This window comes from Cebus imitator, unplaced genomic scaffold (assembly GCF_001604975.1).
Source record: "Cebus imitator isolate Cc_AM_T3 unplaced genomic scaffold, Cebus_imitator-1.0 Scaffold132, whole genome shotgun sequence".
NCBI lineage: Eukaryota > Metazoa > Chordata > Mammalia > Primates > Cebidae > Cebus > Cebus imitator.
Genome location: NW_016107447.1, coordinates 4,756,645 through 4,779,526, shown reverse-complemented (window position 1 = coordinate 4,779,526; position 22,882 = coordinate 4,756,645). Strand labels below are relative to the sequence as shown.

Here is a 22,882-nt window from a genome sequence, read left to right as displayed (position 1 = left end):
AAAAAAAAAAAAAAAAAAAAAAAAAAAAAAAAAAAAAAAAAAAAAAAAAAAAAAACTGGAAAAAAAAAGAGCAAGGTAAAAAACTGTGTACTACACTTTTCTTTGTAAAAATAAGAGAAAATATACATGTACAGTAGGATAGGTATTAGGCTATATTTACAAAAATAAGTAATAAAAACATAAACCAAACTCAATTAAAAATTGTTACCTTTAGGGGAAGAAAATAGAAAGGAAGGTACAAGGATGAAAGCCAGACCCTTCTGAATGTACCTCACTTTTTTATTGTTTGACACTGGTCTAAAACAATCCCTTTTTATGCTCCCAGGAAACAACAAAACGAAAAATCTATATACAAATGAAGTTGTTTATCAAGGTAGTCATAAAAACGCACAGATAGTATTTTCAAGTTAAAATTGTAAGCACAGTCTTTTTTTCACTACATATACTTATAACATCCTAAGGATATAGAGACTAAAAAGAAATCAAGCTACATACAGCTATCTTTAGTAAGGTTATTTGCACTGTTCTTTTGAAACTACTTGCATCTTAGGATAAGGCAAATAAGTAATGATAGATACAATTATAATATCAAAAAAGTTAAATAAAATCCTTATTAGCTTAAGTCTAAATTGGGAACTATTTCCTTCTAAATGTATCATTTCTTGATTCCTCCCTCTGTGAAAAGGCCTAGAACAAATTACAACACATTAGGAATATCTCTAGAACCCAGTTGGTCTTTTTTATGTTATTTTATTTTATTTTTAATTTGAGACAGAGTCTTGCTCTGTTGCCCAGGCAAGTGCAGTGGTACAATCTCGGCTTGCTGTAACCTCTGCCTCCTGTGTTCAAGTGATTCTCTTGCCTCAGCCTCCCAAGTAGCTGGGATTACAGGTGTCTATCACCATGCCTGGTTAATCTTTTGTATTTTTAGTAGAGATGGGGTTTCACCATGTTGGCGAGGCTGGTCTCAAACCCCTGACTTTAGGTGATCTGTCCACCTCAGCCTCCCAAAGTGCTGAGATCACAGGCACCACTGTGGCCTGCCCCAGACAGTTGTTAAATAACATTTCATACTCTTGAGAGGTTGCCAATTCGGGTCTAACTCAAGAAATCAATCTGAAACATCTTGTCAGGTATGAAAAAAAAGAACTATCAAAGGCTACTGAGTATATGTCAAGAGGACACAGAGAACCACAAAAAAGGGGCCCCTATGGTCAAAGATGAACAACTAGAGCTTCAAACACCCTCATTTGTCATCTCTGGAGTTTGCTAAGGCACTAACATTACTCTAAAATTTGATAGAGGTGGTAAAAAGCAGAAACATTTATCCTGCTTTTCCTGTATAAACAGAGTGGTGGTAGTTATACAACATAATGAATTTGTGAAAACTATGGAAGCATATACTTTAAAATGTTGAACTCTGGGCCAGGCACGGTGGCTCATGCCTTAATCCCAGTACTTTAGGAGGTGAAGGCAGAAGGATCACTTCAGTCCAGGAATTCAAGACTAGCCTAGGTAACACAATGAGATCCATCTCTATAAAAAATATAAAAAATTAGCTAGGCGGTGTGGCACACACCTATAGTCTTGGCTATTCAGGGAGGCTGAGGCAAGAGGGTTGCTTGAGCCTAGGAGCTCAAGGCTGCAGTAAACTATGATCCTACTAGTGCACTCCAAGCCTGGGCAACAGTGAGACCTTGTCTCAAAAATAAATGAACAAAAAATCAAAAATAAATAAATGAATAAATGGCAAAATTTGTATTATGTAAAGGATATCTTAGTTTTTAAAATGCTACTTTAAAAATGTTGACAATGTAACATTTGTCTTTATTTGAATCCTCTGATCACTAAAAATGGACAACCGAATATTGTGTATATCCTGATAAAATGAAACAGAAAGTATACCTATGATGCTTTCTTGTGTCACGCTGAACAAAGAATCTAAATCTAATCAAGCCCCCAGATTTACCACTATAGAAATACAGGGACTAGTGGGACAAGATAAAACTCCAGGAGGCCCCCAAGTAACACGTTTGAGCTGTGCTATTGTTTTCTGTCTTGCTCTATTGCCCAGGCTGGAGTGCAACAGCACAATATTGGCTCACTACAACCTCCAACTCCTGGGTTCAAGTGATTGTCATGCCTCAGCCTTTCCAGTAGCTGGAATTATAGGTGTGCGCTATCATACCTGGCTAATTTTTGTATGTTTAGTAGAGATGGGGTTTTGTCATGTTGGCCAAGCTGGTCTCAAACTCCTGACCTCAAGTGATCTGCCTACCTCGGCCTCTTAAAGTGTTGGGATTATAGGTGTGAGTCACCATGCCTGGCTGGATTAGCTTTAGACCAAATGTAAATAGGTAAAACAGTATTCCTGAGATGCAAAATCTGTATGTGGAAGGCTGGCTTTTCATATATGAGGATTCCGCAGGGCCAAATGTGGGACACTTAAGTATGCATAAATTTTGGGGTATTCAGGGGTCCTGGAACCAATACCCCTTGAATAACTGAGGGATGACAGTATACCATTAGGATGCAATCAGCCAAAAGTAAAATGTAAGAAACTCTCTAAGACAAATGAGTGAACAAGCCTAAGAAAGGGGAGAGGCCAGGCGCAGTGGCTCATGCCTGTAACCCGAGCACTTTGGGAGGCCAAGGCCAAAGGTCAGGAGCTCAAGACAAGCCTGGTCAACATGGGGAAACCCATCTCTACAAAAATACAAAAAATTAGCCAGGCGTGGTGGCAGTTGCCTGTATTTCCAGCTCCTAGAGAGGCTGAGGCAAGATAATAGCTTGAATCTGGGAGGTGGAGGTTGCAGTGAGCAGAGAGATCGCACCACTGCACTCCAGCCTGGATGACGGAGTGAGACTCCATCTCAAACAAACAAACGAACAAACAAACAGAAACAAAAAATGCAAACTTTGGGGGAAAAAAATCCCAGACTTTGGGAGGCTGAGGTGGCCAGATTACCTGAGGTCAGGGGTTCGAGACCAGCCTTGGCAATATGGCGAAACCCCATTTCTAACAAAAATACAAAAAATTAGCTGGGCATGGTAGCACGCACTTGTAATCCTAGCTACTCGGGGGGCTGAGGCAGGAGAATCACTTGAATCCAGAAGGTAGAGGTTTCAGTAAGCCAAGATGACACCATCTTGGCTCACTGCAACCTCTACTACCTTCTGGGCTCAAAAAAAAGGCGGTAGGGGGGAGGAGCGGAGAGAAAACCTCTGTTGTAAATTAAGAGACTTAAGACACAATAAACTGTAAGCAATGTGTGAACATTATATAGAGCCCAATTTTATCAATATTACTGTAAAAAGACATCTAGGGAAAATTAAGCATGGTCTAAAATCCTAAGTTATAAAGAAATCGTTGTTAATTTTGTTAGATGTGGATATAAAATGACTGTACTGTAGACGAGATGGTGGTATATAATAAGATCTTAAGAGATTAAGGGGCATTTAACAATAAAAAGCTACTTACCTGATTTCTAAAAATCATAATATATTTGATACCATCAGCTTTAAGGACAGGAAATTCATTCACTATTGAAAAACAGAAAGCCAAAGTTACTTAAGTGGTAAGGATTATTACACTTCCAAATTAGTGACATCATCAGTTATAAAAAATCAAGTATCAACTAATTAAAGCACAGTTAATTATATAATAATCTACTATTACAAAAAAATCTATTTACCCATTAATTTTAGTAGGATTATAAATAATTTTATTTTTCCCCATGCCTGTTTCATGACAAAGGAACACATATTATGTAACTGAATAAAAATGAGTTGGACCACACATTGGTGAGCATGTCTGCCTACATTCCCAGAAGTGAAGCTATTCTGAATTAAAAACATGTCTGTGTAGCTGGAATTTGCTTTACATTATTCCAGTGGTCAGAAAATAAATTAATGAAAAGAATACATCACTGATCACATGGGAGCTCATTAAAATATTCTCTTCACCTTTGGGTGTATATAAATTTCCCACATAAATTTTTTTTTTTTTTAAAAAGGAATATATCTAAATCTAGATCAACACATTCATAAATATCAGAAACTATCATTATTTATCAATTTTCTAGTACTACGAAATGTACTCCAATTTTATGAATTCATTTTTCAAACAAAAAAGAAGCCAATGTATAATTCTTATTATTTATATACCAGGTAGCAAAGCTGAGTTACAGTTTAGTTTTACTTATTCCTATTTTCCTCCTGAACAAACAATATTTTCTTTATCAATAATTACTTTCACATGAACAAGATCTGGGGAAACCATTTGAGATTTTATTCAATAAAAGAAATAATGGGCAGGACACAGTGGCTCACACCTGTAATCCCAGCACTTTGGGAGGCCAACACCGGTAGATCACCTGAGGTCAAGAGTTCGAGACCAGCCTGGCCAACACAGGGAAACCTCACCTCTACCAAAAATACAAACACTAGCTGGGTGTGGTGGTACATGCCTGTAGTCCTAGCTGCTCATGAGGCAGGAGAACCGCTTAAACCCGGGAGGCAGGGGTTATAGTGAGCTGAGATCACGCCACTGCACTCCAGCCTGGGTAACAGTGAGACACTGTCTCAAAAGGAAAAAAAAAAAAGAAGTAACTGCAACAACGATAGGAAGTTGTTTTTTGAATTGCAGGTATAGCGTGGTAAGCTGTAAAAAGGCAAAAATCTCACAACTCACCATTAGCTGATTTTAAATCAGGGAGAATGTGATTCACAAAGAACTCAGTTAGGTTTACAAGTTCATTTGCTTGTGTAATTCCATGCTGAAAAGCAAATTTTAACATGGTAAAAATAAAATACCTGTACATATCTACCACATTAGAAATTTAGGCAATTTTAGAAAACCACATTAAAAATGGAGATGAACACTTCAAAACACAAACTGCTTATATATAAAATAAGACCGTACTGGCTGGGTATAGGAGCTCATGCCTGTAATCCTGACACTTGGGGGCCTGAGGCGGGTGGATCACTTGAAGTCAGGAGTTCAAGACTAGCCTGGCCAACATGACAAAACCCCAGCTCTACTAAAAATACAAAAAATTAGCCAGGTGTGGTTGCACGTGCCTATAATTCCAGCTACTCAGGAGGCTGAGGCATGAGAATTACTTGAACCCGGGAGGTGGAGGTTATAGTGAGCTGAGATCTTGCCATTGCATCCCAGCCTGTACAACAGAGCAAGACAACGTCTCCAAAAAAAACAAACAAAAATAGACGAACACTTCAAAACACAAACTGCTTATATGTAAGACTATACTGTCCGGGAATGGTAGCTCACACCTGTATCCCAGCACTCTGGGAGGCTGAGATGTGAAGATCACATGAGGTCAGGAGTTCGAGACCAGCTTGGCCAATATGGTGAAATCCTATCTCTACTAAAAATACAAAAATTAGCCAGGTGTGGTGGGGCACACCTGTAATCCCAGTTACTTGGGAGGCTGAGGCAGGAGAATCAATCGACCTGGGCGGTGGAGGGTGCAGTGAGTTGACATCATGTCATTGCACTCCAGCCTGGGTAACAAAGTGAGACTTTGTCTCAGAAATAATAATAAAAATAAAAAATTAGACTATACTAACATACAATAAAGAAACTTTCCTAAATTAAAGAATAGCTTTTAAGTTTCGTATATTGTATACAGCAGGTCTCAGCTAAGGTAACAAGTGTGGCATCTATTAATTTTCTAGTCTATAAGAAACAAGTGCTCAATACAGCAACATAAAGTCACCTTCAGAGATTATATAAATTTTAACCTGAATAGGTTATCTGGCAGGGTAGGCTCTATTATCGGAGACATGTTACTTCTTTTTGACCTGTGTGGCCGTTACCTGATGTCTGTTTTAGAAACAAAACCATATTAAAAACACTTACCTTCTGTGTTTGGGCTTTTGACGCCAAAGATGTCACTAGGTAAATGGCCGCATCTTTGTGTTTCCAGTTGACAGATGGATTTTTTGCATATTCCTGCAGCATGGAATTAACATAACCAGAGAAGATTCCTGTCACGGGTCCCTCAAAAAATTTGCATAATCCTCGTACCAGATCACAAGCAGCCCTGCGTCTAGTATCGATATCTAAAAAATGAAAAGAAAATATATTATGGGAGAAAAAAAACCACCACCAACAAACTGATCCAATTTATAAGAAAACAAATTTCCTGGAATAATTTGGCTATGATAGTAAAAAAAAAAAAAAAAAAAAAAATAACAACAGAAAACTAAAAAAAAAAAAAAAAAAAAAAAAAAAAAAAAAATCCCCCTCCCAAGAAATACAAAATAAAGACAAAATTAAAAACAGAATTTTGATAAATAAATACTAACTATAAAAGAATAGACAAATTTTTAATACTTTCATGCAGGTAATATAACAGCTCTTTAAACAAACTGAAGGACAACAGTTCTCAATGAAAGCCAGCTGAAAAGATACCCTTATTCTCACTCCCACTTCTCCCACTTACTAGAAAAAGAGCCACCTTAAAACTGGTTTGCTAAGAGACTAGTAGCTAAAAAACCAAGATACAAACCAGATCCTTCCAAATCTCTCCTTATGTACTCCTCAGAATTATCCTCAAATGCTTCTTCATCAGCAGCTACAAAGAGAGTTGATATTTCAGTAATGCTCAAAAGACGTCACTGTACTTTACAGCTGAGAATGCAGAAGAGTATGTAGAACTGCTTTGTTCTACAGCAAAGAATTCTTTCCCATCAGATGACTACTTCATATACTCTTAATCATTATCTAGAGCAGCAAATGCTACCCTGAAAGGTGAGGCATTAGGTAATTCACAGAGCTGTGAGACAGGCTCACTTGTTCTAATGTGACAATTTCCCCAGAATTGGATTACACCTGCAAATATCAAAAATGTTAGGGATCAATATCAGAATGCTAACTTCTTTTTTCCTGAGATGGAGTCTAGCTCTGTCGCCCAGGCTGCAGTGCAGTGGCGCTACCTTGGCTCACTGCAACCTCTGCCTCCCGGGTTCAAGCAATTCTCCCACCTCAGCCTCCCAAGCAGCTGGGATTACAGGTGCCCAATACCACGCCCAGCTAATATTTTTTGTATTTTTAGTAGAGAGGGGTTTCACCATGTTGGCCAGGCTGGTCTCAAACTCCTGACCTCATGATCCGCCCACCTCACCCTCCCAAAGTGCTGGGATTACAAGTGTGAGCCACCATGCTCAACTAGAATGCTAACTTTTAATTTCACCAAATAAGAACATTAAAAAACCGACAACTTTAATCGCCATTATTTCATTAAAGTCATTTCAACAACAAATAAGTAGAGTGGACAATATCGGAAGAGCCAGCCCGCGTGGTGGCTCACGTGTGTAACTTAGCACCTTGGGAGGCTGAAATAGGAGGACTGCTTGAGGCCAGGAATTTGACATCAGCTTGGTCAACATAGTGAGATCTCATTTCTATTTTTATCAAATAAATTAAAAATCAATCAATCTATCTATACACACACACACACACACACACACATTTTGGAGACAGGGTCTCATTGTCACCCAGGCTGGAGTGCAGCTGTGTGATCATGGCTCACTGCAGCCTCCACCTCCTGGGCTCTGGCAAAACACCCACCTCAGCCACCTGAGTACCTGGGACCACAGGCACATGTCACCATGCCCAACTAATTTATTTCTTGTAGAGATAAGGTTTCACCATTTTACCCAGGCTGGTCTTGAACTCCTGACCTCAAGTGATCCTCCCACCTCAGCCTCCCAAATTGCTGGGATTATATGTACGAGTGACCACACCCAGCCAGAAGATTTATCCTTTAAACATACTTTTATGAAAACACAAAAGGAAATAAAATCTCACACTATATTGTCCTTAGTTTCCTTATTTTGTTCCAGATGTAATTTGAGAACCACTGATCTAATAACTATTTTGATATAAAACATAATCCTGGCCAGACATGGTGTCTCATACCTGCAATCCCAGCACTTTGCGAGGCTGAGGCAGGAGGACTGTTTGAAGCCAGGAGTTCAAGATCATCCTGTGCAACACAGGGAGACCACCATCTCTTTAAAAAAATAAACAATTAGCTGGGCATGGTGGTGCACTCCTGTAGTCCAGCTACTCTGGAGGCTGGAATGGCAAGATGACTTGAGCCTGGGAGGTTGAGGCTGCAGTGAGCTGTTAATTGTGCCACTGCACTCCAGCCTGAGTGACAGAGTAAGACCCTGTCCCCAAAACAAAAAACACAATCCCTCCCCCCTTTATTACTTGTTCTTCACAATTTTAAGAACAAGGACATACATTTATAGGCTGTCAGCACTATAGTTTAACCTTAAACACAGTGGGCTTCAACCCTGTATTTATTAAGTTATCATTTCTATCTTCAAGTCGATTGTTTAAAAACAACTATTTCTGGTCAGTCTGAGGTGGCTCAGACCTGCATTCCAGCACTTCAATAAACTAAGTGGGCTTTAACTCTGTATTTGTAAGTTATCATTTCTATTCTCAAGCTGATTGTTTAAAGACAGCTATTTCTGGGTGGGGTGGCTGAGACCTGCAAACCCAGCACTTTCAGAGGCTAAAGCGGGTGGACTGCTTGAGCTCAGGAGTTTAAGACTAGCCTGAACAACATGGTGAAACCATCTCTACCAAAAATACAAGAAATTAGCCAGGCATGGTGGTGTGTGCCTGTGGTCCCAGCTACTCACGAGGCTGAGGTAGGAGGATCACTTGAACCTGGGAAGCCAAGGTTGCAGTGAGCCAAGATTGTACCACTGCACTCCAACCTGGGTGACAGAGCGACACCCCTGTCTCAAATAAATAAATAAATTAATAAATAAGCCAGCTGAAAATTCACTTAAATAATAAAACAAAGTCAAATTATTTCTCTAAATTGAGATCCCAGGTACTTTATCTTCTTAGTGTAAAGGAATTTTTTAAAGTCTCATTTAATATTTTCCATGAGAAAACCCTCACAGGGAACAACAAAATTCATTACAGATACTACATTTTCTCTCTTGGTTTGGAAAATAGGATATAAATGATATACAAGTTTTATTCAGTAATAAATGAATTAGACTAAGTATGTTACAAAAAGCAACCAAAGACTTAGTATTTATACTAACATACTTTTGCCATAATTACCTCTAAATTCCATGTTAGGCACAATGACCTTTTCACAGATACTCGTCAGCGTGTTCTGGTCCTCAAACAGATTCTTATAATGAGGTCTCTCACAAACTGAAGCCAGAAATTGAATTGCATTACTTACCAACTGGAACAAAACACAAAAATAAGAATATTTTTAAAAGCACAACTGTAGCACTGAAATCTCCTCTGATGTGATCAGTTAAAAAAAAAAAAGCAAAACTGAATGGTTTATTTCTTTGGGGAGACAGGGAGAGAATGTCTTTTAATGATTTGTCTCCACCATCATCTTACCAAATCATATTTAACCTCTTGACCCGTTGTAACTAGTAAATTCCAGATGGCTGTAACAAAACGAGGCAGGTACCGCTGGAATTCTTCATCATACTTTTGTGCATAGAGTGCAGCATTATCACAAATCTGGGATTTTAAGAGCTCCAATAAGCCGGCTTCCTCTTCATCCTCACATAAAAGAAAACAAAAACTCCAACATACAACTCTAATGCTAACATAAACCAGAGTAACTAAAATTCCTCAACTAGACTCTTTATAATTTAAATCCAAATCAAATTAGTTATTGTAAACTACAGCTACACCACCATCAATCTTTTCACAAAGTCTTTTAAATAAGTTGCTGAATAACAAGATATTTCCATATTAGATTCAAACTAGTATATTATGGCCGAGGCAGGAAGATGGCTTGAGCTCAGGAGTTTGAGACTAGCCTGGGCCAGCAAGCCCCCAAAATAAAAAAAATTAGCTGTGCATGGTGGCGCACACCTGTAGTCCCAGCTACTTGGGAGGCTGAGGTGGGAGGATCACCTGTGCCCAGGGAGGTCGAAGCTGCAAGTAAGCCATGATTATGTCACTGCACTACAGCCTTGGTAACAGAGTCAGACAGGGGAAGACGTCAGAGTGAGGCCAAAATCCAAAATCAAAACCAGAACTCCCTCACACTGATTACTCAAGGCGTAATATTAAAAGATGTAAGACAACACAAGGTAGGACATGGTTACCTGGGCAAAAAGGTCCTTATAAGAATTTTATCCAAAAAATTTCTGTGAGACTTGTGTGTGAAGAAAAGTTTTGTTTTCTGAAGCAGAGTTTTTTTTTTTTCATTGGACTAATTATTTTGAGAGCTACATCTTTTAAATTTCCTATTAACATAGTCAGACAAAATCTGTTGCACAACTATGCTAATGATTCCCTTTCTGTACTCTACTCTTAAAACCTGATTTGAATCACCAATTCTAATTTTTAGTTTATGTGGTATGGAAGTATTCTTAATATTTTGTCTTTTGTCTCTTTAGAAAGGTGATACATATATTAAGAAATGAGTAGCACAGAATAAGTGTTATATGTTTAAAAGTACATAGTATAAAACCCATATCAGAAACCTTTACAAATTACAATCTTTTACCATTTTCCTTCTCAAGCTGTGATTTTTTTTTTTTTTTTGAGATGAGGTCTCCCAGGACATGGTCACAGCTCATTGTAGCCTCGCCCTTCTGGGCTCAACGGATCCTCAAAAAAGCCTCCTTAGTAGCTGGGATCATAAGCATGAGCCAATATATCTGGCTATTTTTATTTTTTGTAGCGATGGGGTCTCCTTACATTGCCCTGGCTGGTCTTAAACTCTTGAGCTCCAGTGCCTCCCACCTTGGCATCCCAAAGTGCTGGGACTGCAGATGTGAACCACCATGCCTCGCCAGATATTTTTTAAAAAGAGGCTACCATTATAAAGTCTCATGTTTTCTTAGTATCTTCAATGAAAAATAATTTTATTTCATAAAATATCAATAACATGAATACTTTAAAGCCTTACTTTCAATAACATAATGAAATAGCCTTATCTGTATACGATGGCTTAAGCCAGGCCCATAAGAGTAATTCTGTATACTACACATACCAAATATGTAACATCAAATAGAATCAAGTATTATTAGAGTACTGAAATTTTGTCTTTTAACAGTGCAAGAGTAAACAGGTTTCCTTACTGTAGCTAAATAACCCTTAATGAAAGAAAAAGACCACTCAGGCAACATTTTAAATACTTACATCAGTTTGTAAAAGTTTATTATCCAATGTTAAGAGAGTATGAAAATTATTCATCCAAGTTTCCATATTATCTTCAAAAAATTCAGGGAGATCCTAAAGGATAAACACTGACTTGAAACTTTTGATTAAAATGTGTAAGAAACTACTTTTCTAAGCTTCCTTGACACACAAAACATTTTATACATAGGCTTCACAGCCTGAGGATTACCTATTCTGACAAGAATTCTCTGTTTCAGCTACACCTGGCAGCTGCATAAAGCATTCTGACTTCTGCCTCTGTTTGTATGCCGCAAATGATACCAGCTCTAGTTCCTGTCCTAATCTAAATTTTCCTTCAAGGTTCAGCTAAGACCATATGAAAATCTTCCTTACAAAGTCCAAGCTCAATGTATACGAATACATCCCCTTTATTTTCTGAACTATGGTTTACTGTTAAGATGACCATGAAGGTAGACAAACTGTCTTATAGTTACTATTTTTGTGGCACAGTATTGCCTTCTTAATGAGCAGACAAATCCCCTGAGGACAGATTATGCCTCTTTTCCTTGGTCTTCCTGGTTATACCAGACAAGTTTTCAACAGCTTCATTAAATCTGACTTCTCAGAATTTAAAAAAGAAGGTTTATGCAAAAACAATAGTTCTCATTTACGCAAGAACTTCTCAAACTGCTATCCAGCTCAACACTGATGTGGGACATGTCCTTCTGGGCTATTCATCTCTTATTCTAGCGAAAACGCTATTTCCTTTTGGGGAATGCTCTCCCTGCCTCTATGACTGTATTCATGTTGTGAAGATAAGCCCAGGTACTGGCCACAAAAAATAAAAAGGCTAGGTTCTCCTTGCATCTCAGTATAGCAACAATCTGTACCAATTAACACCCCTTTCTCGGTCCTGAGTTTTGAATTAATGATTCAAGAACAGAAAGAATGATTGGAGGCCACTATCTCAGTAGCAACAGGGTAACTAGGCATTCCCTGCTATAACCTTGTGGCTGTTTCCTCTGAAATGCCACTAGTTCTTACCCCTTTCAAAGTCTGGTACTTCAAGTCTTTTGATTCCCTCATATAGCTTACAATAAAGTCCTTTTGTATAAGCTAGACAGCAACCCATAACCAAACATGATTCCCCAAATGTTAATACCCATATAAATGAACAAAAGAGGACGGCCTTGGAAATCTAGCTTCTTAGTGCCGTCAGTAAAATGGTGTACAGGGTGACTCTCCAAAAGAGTATGTTAGGAGGTGGGGTTTTGCTAACCTACTAGATATAAGGGAATACCGCTTTCTTCCATGAAACATCCCATTAGCATCTGTAGGAACCATTGTAAAACAGAATACTGTAGATAAATAGGGGGCGTCAGAAAAAACTTTTTCTTTCAGAAAAATTAATGCTGGCAAAGAAGTCTTTATCAAATAGAAAGAAGACTCTCTATTTAACATCAAAGAGTAGGAATCAAAAGCTAGAAACCCAATGAACTTACCTGAAAGTTTAAACTATAGAACAATTTTGAGATCAGGATCAGTGAAGAAAACAGAATCCTCAGGGCAGAGGCATCATTTGCATGGGTACTACAGAGTTCAATAGTGGCCTTGGAAAGGAATTTAGCAACATGGTTTTAGTGTATTGTAAACCGAGCTTGCTGATCTTAGTGAAACAGCCTTGCACTAAGCTGAGACTATTCGGATTTCTTCTCCGAAATTTGGCTTTTGAATAGTAGTATACAGTCACTTAAGGAATTCTAAAAAATAAGTATATATTTTTCAATTGTTCATAATGGTAGTAGAAAGTCCAGTGTTAATATTCTGAACTGTATCTTCCCAATCTGTGCATATAAAAAAATATATTACACAAAACTATCTTTATATGCTCTTATTAAACAATTCCTTTGCCACTTGGTATTTAGGTTGTTTCCAATACTTTATTATTCTAAATGCAATCAACAGGTTTTACTGGTCGGGCGCAGCAGCGCATGCTTGTAATCTCAGTACTTTGGGAGGCCATGGCAGACAGATCACCTGAGGTCAGGAGTTTGTGACCAGTCTGGGCAACATGAACCTGCCTCTACTAAAAATACAAAAATTAGTGGGGTGTGGTGGTACACATCTGTAATCCTAGCTACTTGAGAGGCTGAGGCAGGAAGATCACTTAAACCCAAGAGGCAGAGTTTGCAGTGAGCTGAGATCGCGCCACTTGTACTCCAGCCTGGGCGACAGAGCAAGATTCTCTCAAAAAACAAAAAAATAACAACCCAAACAGAACCAGGTTTTACATTATGCATACCTTCAATTGTTACGGTCTGAAATTCTAGACACGTATTACCACGGCAACACAGTATGCAGGTTTGGAGGCCAAACAGGCCAGTATACAACATAAGCTGTTACTCATAAAGAGCAACGCTTTAAGCAAGCAAGTCTTTTTACTCTGAGCCCCAACTTCCTTATCATAATATGGGACAAACGCTTACCTCCAAAAGAGAGTATGAGAATTAAATGAAAAATACACAAAAAAGGTCCTAGTACTTTGTACACACCTACCATGCAAAAGACACTCAACAAACATCATTTCCTTTATCCTACAGTTAGGAAATATGAATATTAAGGTTTTCTTAATAAAAAGCCAAACTCCAAAAAGCTAATACTATTTATAACCCAATGAACAGGATACCAGAGGGTTCATTTCACTATGCTCTTTTTGTTTTTTGAGACAGAGTTTTGCTCGTGTTGCCCAGGTTGAAGTGCAGTGGCGCAATCTCGGCTCACTACTACCTCCACCTCCAGGGTGCAAGTCATTCTCCTGCCTCAGCCTTCCCGAGTAGCTGCGATTACAGGCATGCACCACCACGTCCAGCTAATTTTATATTTTTAGTAGAGGCGGGATTTCTCCCTATTGGTCAGGCTGGTCTTGAACTCCTGACCTCAGGTGACCTGCCTACCTTGGCCTCCCAAGGTGCTAGGATTACAAGTATGAGCCACCACACCCAGCCGGTCTGATCTTTAACATCTTAAAAAAGAAATTTAAAAATCTTTGCCAATCCAATAGGTGAAAACAAATGATCTAGTTTTGTTCAATCTTAAAGACATAAATATACCACCAGTGAGATACCCTATGAAAAACCCTGTGCACACTGTACATTTTATTACATTTATTACTGATTATCATATAACCTTGCTTTTTCAAAATAAGAAATAAATAGCTTTTCTGGAGTCAACAAAACTAGATTTGAGATCTGGCTCTCTATTAGCTGTGTGATACTGAATCCTCTTACTAGGTAAAAAGGGTTAATAATACATTTCTTGCGGCCAGACGTGGCGGCTCATGCCTGTCATCCTAGTGCTTTGAGAGGCTGAGGCGGATGAATGCTTGTTAGCTTAGGAGTTCAAGACTGGCCTGGGCAACATGGCGAAACCCCATTCTATTAAAAATATGAAAAAGTAGGGCCGGGAGTGGTGGCTCACATCTATAATCCCAGCAGTGGGGGAGGCCGAGATGGGCAGATTACCTGTGGTCAAGAGCTCGAGACCAACCTGGTCAACACAGCAAACCCTGTCTCTACAAAAATACAAAAATTAGCCGGGCGTGGTGGTACGTGCCTGTAATCTCGGCTACTTGGGAGGCTGGGGCAGGAGAATTGCCTGAACCCAAGGGGCGGAGGCTGCAGTGAGCCAAGATTGTGTCACTGCACTCCAGCCTGGGCAACAAGAGTGAAAGTCCATCTAAAAAAAAAAAAAGCAAAAAGCTGGGCGCAGTGGTGAGTGCCTATACTCCCAGCTATTCAGGAGGCAAAGGTGGTAGGATCGCTTGAGCCCAGGAGTTCTGGACTGTAGTGCGCTATGCTAATCGGGTGTCTGCGCTAAGTTCGGCATCAATATGGTGACCTCCCAGGAGCAGGAGACCACCAGGTTGCCTAAGGAGGGGTGAACCAGCCCAGGTTGGAAACAGAGCAGGTTAAAATTCCTGTGCTGGTCAGTAGTGGGATTGTGCCTGTGAATAGCCAACGCACTCCGGCCTGGGAAACACAGCAAGATCCTGTCTCTCTTAAAAAAAGAAAAAAACTATATATATTTATTTCAATCTTACAGTATTCTCACAAAGGCCAGGAACACATTTAGGAAAGTATCCCATACTCTGTAAAATGTTGCATAAATATGTAAGTTAATTAAATTCCAAACACAGCCAAATAAAAATACGTATCTCTTCCTTTAGAAACACATACTCAAAATACTTGGGTGAAATGATACGATGCCTGGGATTTTCTTTTATAATATTTCTAGAAAGGGAACAAAGAAAAAGAAATGTTGCTAATCATTAAATTTGTGTAATAATAGATGGGAGTTCTCTATAGCATCTCTATTTCTATGCAGGTTTAAAATTTTTCTAAAGAAATCATCTAAACATTATCTATCAAATAAGCTTTCAAAGCATTCTCTTAATATGTATACAGATATTCAAGCAATTTAAAACATTATTTTTAAAATATCACCAAGATGCATTCCATACCTTAAAAAGATTAGTCAAAGGCAAGGCAAAGGCGTCCAGAACAAGTTTAATTTCAGTCCATAACTCGTTTGACTTAAATTCATGACGATATCTAGAAAATTAAGGTAAAATAGGTAAATTAACAAGTTTTTTTTTTTTTTAATTTACTCACTTTAGGTCTTCAAGGATAGATGCTGATTGGACATCTATGGATAGACGGTTTTCCAAAATTCAAAGGGAATTCTTGTTTTTTTTTTTTTTTGAGATGGTGTCTCACTCTGTTGACCAGTCTGAAGTGCAGTGGCATGATCTTGGCTCACTGCAACCTCTACCTCCCAGGTTCAAGCGATTATCCTGTCTCAGTCTCCTGAGTAGCTGGGATTATGGGCACACATCACCACACCTGGCTATTTTTTTTTTTTTTATATTTTTAGCAGAGACAGGGATTTACCATGTTGGCCAGGCTGGTCTCAAATTCCTGACCTCAGGCGATCTGCCTGCCTTGGCCTCCCAAAGTGCTAGGATTACAGACATGAGCCACCATGCCCGGCTGGTTTTCTTTTTAAAGGAATCAAGAAGTTTAGTCGGGCACAGTGGCTCAAGCCTGTAATCCCAGCACTTTGGGAGGCCGAGGCAGGTGGATCAAGAGGTCAAGAGATCGAGACCATCCTGGTCAACATGGTGAAACACCGCCTCTACTAAAAATACAAAACATTAGCTGGGCATGGTGGTGCGTGCCTATAATCCCAGCTACTCAGGAGGTTGAGGCAGGAAAATTGCCTGAACCCAGGAGGTGGAGGCTGTGGTGAGCCAAGATCACGCCACTGCATTCCAGCCTGGGTAACAAGAGTGAAACTCTGTCTCAAAAAAAAAAAAAAAAAAAAAAAAAAGAAAAACATTTAAAAAAAAAAAAAAAAAAAAAAAAAAAGAAGTTTATCAATACTAAGTATTTCATAGGTAATAGAGCAATATGAAAAAACATCTTAGCTCAGAAGCAACACAGCAGAGAAACTTCTGCTCTCATTCTAGGATGATCACATTTAAAGGAATAACAAGTCACAAAAATATAACTGTTTACACAAGCAAATAAAACCTTAAAAAAGTATTTTGAAAACATGAATCTATACATCAATACCTTTTAAATAATGAATGTGCAGTACGGAGGACTCCATTAATAACATGGAAATCTCCACTCTGAAAGCGATTCACCATTTCTGTCAATAAGTCAGGCCATTTCTGTGGAAAATCTTCTCTGCCAATAATGCTAATGGCATCACTTAACTAGGAGAGGAAAGGATTAATTAGATGAGAGCTTTACAGAGGAGCCAATTTAAAACGCAGAGCGACATTACCTGTTTCTGAATTTGCTCTGGACTGCTAAGCATCAAGTGCACTATGTTGGCTTTAATGGCAACTCGATCGGCTTCACAAATTTTGTTTGGTTCATCTTCAACCTTAAAAGCAAAGCAGTAACTGAGGAAGTAACATAAAATCCATATTCATGTCCATGCTGTTTTAGGTAAAACATAACTGTTTTTTAAATTCCTAATTTTCTAAGAAAACCAAATAGATCAAAGTTTGATCTTTCTTCAGTTTCCTTGTACATGTATGGGTCACACATTTTTTCAATTCTGATGATGACAGTGTGAACCCTTTCCCCAGAAAAATGTACATTCCCAGTGCACCACTGCATCCGGCTAATTTTTGTATTTTTAGTAGATACAAGGTTTCACCATGTTGGCCAAGTTGGTCTTGAACTACTGACCTTAGGTGATCTGCCCGCCTCAGCCTCACAAAGTGCTGGGATTAGAGGCGTGAGCCACCGAACCCAATCTTTTTTTTTTTTTTTGAGACTGGGTTTCTATTTGTTGCTTAGGCTGGACTGTAGCAAACAACCTCGGCTCACTGCATCCTTGACCTCCCAAACTCAGGCAGTCCTCCCACCTCAGCCTCCCAAGGAGCTAAGACCACAGATGCACACCAGACACCACCACTCCTGGCTAAGTTTTAAATTTTTTTTTGGGACGGAGGTCTCACTTTGTTGCCCAGGCGGATTTCAAACTCCTGGCCTCAAGCAATCCTCCCACCTCAGCCTCCTAAAGTGCTAGGATTACAGGCATAAGCAAGTACACCCAGCCCTCTATGAAAATTTCTTGATCATTACTCGTTAGAAAGCATCTCAGATTCTAGAAGTCTCACTGGTTTTACAAATCAAAATAGAGGGCTAGCATGTCTTATCAGTAGAGAGATGGACTTTTAAACATTCTAAGATTTAAAAGACAGTGTCTGGCTCTGCTGCCCAAGTTGGAGTGCAGTGGTGTGATCCAGCTCATTGCAATCCCTGCCTCTTAGGCATACACGATCCCCCATCTCAGCCTCCTGAGATGGGACTACAGAGTGCACTATCATGCCTGGCTAATTTTTGTATTTTTTGTAAAGATGGGTTATCTCACTTTGTTGCCCAAGCTGGTCTCGAATTTCTGAGCTCAAGTAATGGGCCCACCTTAGCCTCCCAAAGTGCTGAAATTATAGACGTGGACCATGCCCAGGCTCTTTCTAAGATTTCTTCAACACTCAAAGATACTTGAGAAATTATACAGGCTTAAAACAGTATTTACTGTCTCTTTTATGGAGTAAGAAAAAAAGGAACATTAAAAAGTTTTTGAGCAGGTTTAAGGTTGACTTTTTAGAAAAACTGGTGATTTTTGTCAACTACTAATACTTTATAACATCATAATTGCTATTACTATAAAAAAAAAATCCTCTGCCGGGCGCGGTGGCTCAAGCCTGTAATCCCAGCACTTTGAGAGGCCGAGGCGGGTGGATCACGAGGTCAAGAGATCGAGACCATCCTGGTCAACACGGTGAAACCCCGTCTCTACTAAAAATACAAAAAACATTTGCTGGGCATGGTGGCGCGTGCCTGTAATCCCAGCTACTCAGGAAGCTGAGGCAGGAGAATTGCCTGAACCCAGGAGGCGGAGGTTGCGGTGAGCCAAGATCGCGCCATTGCACTCCAGCCTGGGTAACAAGAGCGAAACTCCGTCCCAAAAAAAAAAAAAAAAATCCTCATCTTTTTCTGTCTCATGAGCCAGGCCTTCTTAACCTCAGTATCACTGACATTGTGGCTCAGATAATTCTTTATTGTGGGAAGCCATCTGGTCTCTACCCACTAGATTCCAGTAGCAACCCCCAGCTATGATGTCTCCAAATATATTGCCAAATGTCACGTGGTGAGCAAAACTGCCTCCAACTGAGAACCACCAAGTTAGGGGGAAAAAAATGCCTGTTTCTTAATTTATAATTTACTAATCATTAAACCTGTTACAAAATAGGTTTAATCTCAAAATTAGAATACACATACATATTCCACAAGACATAGGGCAAAATACCTTATCAAAAATTTGAAATCTGGTTGGGTATGGTGGTTCACATCTGTAATCCCAGCACTTTGGCAGGCTGAGGTAGGCAGATCACCTGAGATCAGGAGTTCAAGACCAGCCTGGCCAACATGGTGAAACCCCATTAGCTGGGCATGGTGGCAGGTGCCTGTAATCCCAGCTACTCGGTAGGTTGAGGCAGAAGAATTGTTTGAACCTGGGAAGTGGAGGGTGCAGTGAGCCAAGATTGCATCATTGCACTCCAGCCTAGGCAATAAGAGTGAAACTACCTCAAAAAAATAAATCTAAATTATTTTGCATTCTGCATCTATGTATCTGATTTCTTCTCAGCTTTAATTTTCCAATAGAAATCACTTCATTTATTCAGACTGTCTTCCCACGTCTTTTCACTAGGCAGTGAGTAAAGGGTGAATTCCAACCATAATGGAGACTAAGACCAAGTCTCGCTCCCTGCCAACCTCAGATATGAAGCTGAAGAAATTTATGTAAATTTAAAGAAAACAACAGAAACTTTGGAAAGGGTCCTGTTTAATTTTATCTCCGATCCATATTTGAATCTTTTTTTCTTTTCCGTTTTTTTTTTTTTGAGACAGGTCTCATTCTGTCACAATGGCTAGAGTACACTAGTGCAATCACAGCTCATTGCAGCCTTGAACTCCTGGGCTTAAGCGATTCTCCTGCCTCAGCCTCCAGAGTAGCTGGGACTACAAGTACGTGGCTTATCTTTGAAGAACACTGCTTATATCAACCTTATAAACATACAGGGTATTAAATTATGTATTCACAAAATACTTACAATTCTCCAGTTTCTTTTAATATAGTTTTTGAATGTCACTGAAGCACATACTTTGATAACATTATCTTGGGACTTCTCCAGCAATGTTAAAAGCAACAGTGGATAATTCTGATTTCCTTCCACAGATTCAAGAAATTTCTCAGCTGTAAAAGAATTTTCATGTTAGAAGACTAAAATAAAAATCTTTCCACCTAATATATATAACGTACTATGTATATCTTTTAATTGAAGGATCAAAGAAAAAGGAGAAAAGTTATTTGTGGGTCTACAGGGCCTTTTCTTATCTATTAAGTGGATTACATATAATGTTATATTAAACTTATATAATTCTTCAGTTTTCAAACCACTTTACCATTCATTAACTCACGTGATTCTCACAAACCTAAAAGTGGCCTAATTGGATGATCATTTCATCTGCGGGTGCAGCTGCTTCCCAGAGAGATTAAGACTTCATATACTTATGTCTTATTCCAGAAAAGAGTATTATTAGTACTATTAGTAATTTTTTTTTTTTTTTTGGCAGGCATTTCACTCTCATTGCCCAGGCTGCAGTGCAATGGCATGATCTTGGCTCACCGCAACCTCTGCCTCCTGGGTTCAGGCGATTTTCCTGTCGCGGCCTCCCGAGTAGCTGGAATTACAAACATGCGCCACCACACCCAGCTAATTATTTTGTATTTTTAGTAGAAACGGGGTTTCTCCACATTGGTTAGGCTGGTCTCGAACTCCTGACCTCTGATGATCTGCCTGCCTCGGCTTCCCAAAGTGCTGGGATTACAGGAGTGAGCTATCGCACCCGGCTGCAATGTATCTTTTATAAGCCAGTGATGAAGAGTAAATGAGTCAATTCATCCTAATATATATCATTATTAGAAATATGGGTCCAGTGATTTACATATATAAATATATAAAATTTCATTTAGTTGTCACTATTACCCAGAAAAGTAGGCAGCATTTTAAAAATCAAGGCACTAAGGTTAAGTAACTTATTCAAGATCACACAGCTAGGCTTCATCACTGAAAAAGTTTTAGTGCAGTCCTTATTCTACCTTACCGGCCCTAAGGTTTCTTGTCAAACTAAAAATTTCTTAACACCAGCAATAAATTTATCCAAAAATTTTATCTTATCAATTCATCCAAAAATTGGAAAATATCCAAATATATTTTCAACCCAGATTATATTCTGGGATAAATTTCATAGGTTTAGTGATCACATGTGACGGCAGTATTTCTTTTAATTTTTTCTATCTTAAGATAGAAAATAAGATAGCTTTGTAAGGCAACACCTTACAAAGGTGTTTTTTTTTTTTTTTTTTTGTTTTTTTTTTTTTTTTTTTTTTTTTTTTTTTTTTTTTTTTTTTTTTTTTTTTTTGAGACGGAGTTTCACTCTTGTTACCCAGGCTGGAGTGCAATGGCCCGATCTCGGCTCACCGCAACCTCCGCCTCCTGGGTTCAGGCAATTCTCCTGCCTCAGCCTCCTGAGTAGCTGGGATTACAGGCACATGCCACCATGCCCAGCTGAATTTTTGTATTTTTTAGTAGAGACAGGGTTTCACCGTGTTGACCAGGATGGTCTCGATCTCTTGACCTCGTGATCCACCCGCCTCGGCCTCCCAAAGTGCTGGGATTACAGGCGTGAGCCACCGCGCCCGGCACAAAGGTGTTTTTTTGAAAAGTTAATTTCATGTATCATTTAACACCTTCCTTCTTTCTGACTGAGTCCCAAGAGTTTCACTGACATTTTCAAACTCTCCCTGCTTTGTATTCTTGAAGGATGAGGACTGTTAAATTGAAAAATGTTTTTCACGAGGGAACATACTATGGTTTTGTATGAGTACAGAAGGATTTGTTTCCTCCACTTAGTAGCCAACATTTTGCAGAGGGCATCACATTACACCCACGATTTGGGAAAAAGCCCATATAAATTACCAAGTGTCTTTCCTAAATTGTAATTATATCCAGGAAGTGAGTTTGAGTCTGCTCCTTTCTGTGTTTATTTCTTTCAACTTACCACAGTATTCATATGCATGTTTCTGCACACTCAACGAGTCTCAAAAGATACATGCCACTGTCACATCTCAATAAAGCGGCACAATACTTTCTGTTAGCTGGGATCTACTACACCTCTCCACCTCCATATCTAGCTCCATAAAGATGTTGCATCAGTCTAGTCAGTCATTCAGTCTCAATCCCTGAGAATTGCTATGTTCCTAACTTCCCAGAAACACCAGTTTATTTTTATACTCTGTCCTGAATTCATAAAGCCAGAGAACCCTCACCTCACATACTATTAAAAAAAATAATTTGTAATAGTGTTGGCAATGGCTTTCTTTGAAAGCCTAAGAAGATTAGAGGCATTATTAACTTCCCTTTATCCAGGAAAACATATTACTTCTTTACACACTAAAAGAAAAATCAATTTTCCCTTTCAGAAATCACAAAGACTTTTCTAGAAAAGGATGCATGCACTAACATATTCATGATTCTATTCATCATACATAATGTATAATATAACAAAAAAACATTAGAGTCTTCATGAAACCCTTCCAAAATCCTCTATATGAGCATGCACATCAGTAAGTTTTGAAGAAACAGGTTAAGAGCATTCCTGGTTAGTATGGCCCATATCAAGGATCAATAACTGACTGCTCACAAGATACACCTGGCCCAGAAGTAGTTTGGTTTGCATTGAATTAAAAAAAAAAAAAATTTTTTTTTTTTTTTTTGAGAGGAAGTCTCACTCTGTCACCTAGGCTGGAGTGTAGTGGGGCTATCTTGGCTCACTGCAACCTCTGCCTCCTGGGTTCAAGCGATACTTCTGACTCAGTCTCCTGAGTAGCTGGGATTACAGGTGCATGCCACCATGCCTGGATAATTTTCGTATTTTTAGTAGAGATGGGGTTTTGCATTTTTGCCCAGGCTGGTCTCAAACTCCTGACCTCAGGTAATCTGCCCTCCTCAGCCTCTCAAAGTGCTGGGATTACAGGTGTGAGTCACGACATCCGGTCATTTTTTTTTTTTTTTTT

At 39.0% G+C, this 22,882-nt stretch overlaps 1 protein-coding gene across 2 annotated transcripts in view; it reads right to left on the bottom strand.

The window, feature by feature from the left end:
* CSE1L (chromosome segregation 1 like) overlaps positions 1–22,882 on the bottom strand; it is a 68,563-nt gene that overhangs the window by 23,137 nt on the left and 22,544 nt on the right. Inside the window, exons 3-14 of one of the 2 annotated variants that reach the window (XM_017541381.2) lie at positions 19,857–19,999; positions 17,012–17,113; positions 16,795–16,940; positions 15,681–15,771; positions 12,664–12,771; positions 11,183–11,275; positions 9,419–9,586; positions 9,122–9,251; positions 6,537–6,602; positions 5,885–6,087; positions 4,694–4,778; positions 3,482–3,543 (exon numbers count right to left, since the gene is read on the bottom strand). In XM_017541381.2, the coding sequence (XP_017396870.1) occupies positions 3,482–3,543; positions 4,694–4,778; positions 5,885–6,087; positions 6,537–6,602; positions 9,122–9,251; positions 9,419–9,586; positions 11,183–11,275; positions 12,664–12,771; positions 15,681–15,771; positions 16,795–16,940; positions 17,012–17,113; positions 19,857–19,999 (1,397 nt within the window). The remainder of the gene's footprint in view (positions 1–3,481; positions 3,544–4,693; positions 4,779–5,884; positions 6,088–6,536; positions 6,603–9,121; positions 9,252–9,418; positions 9,587–11,182; positions 11,276–12,663; positions 12,772–15,680; positions 15,772–16,794; positions 16,941–17,011; positions 17,114–19,856; positions 20,000–22,882) is intronic. The other variant, XM_017541382.2, reaches the window with a different exon arrangement.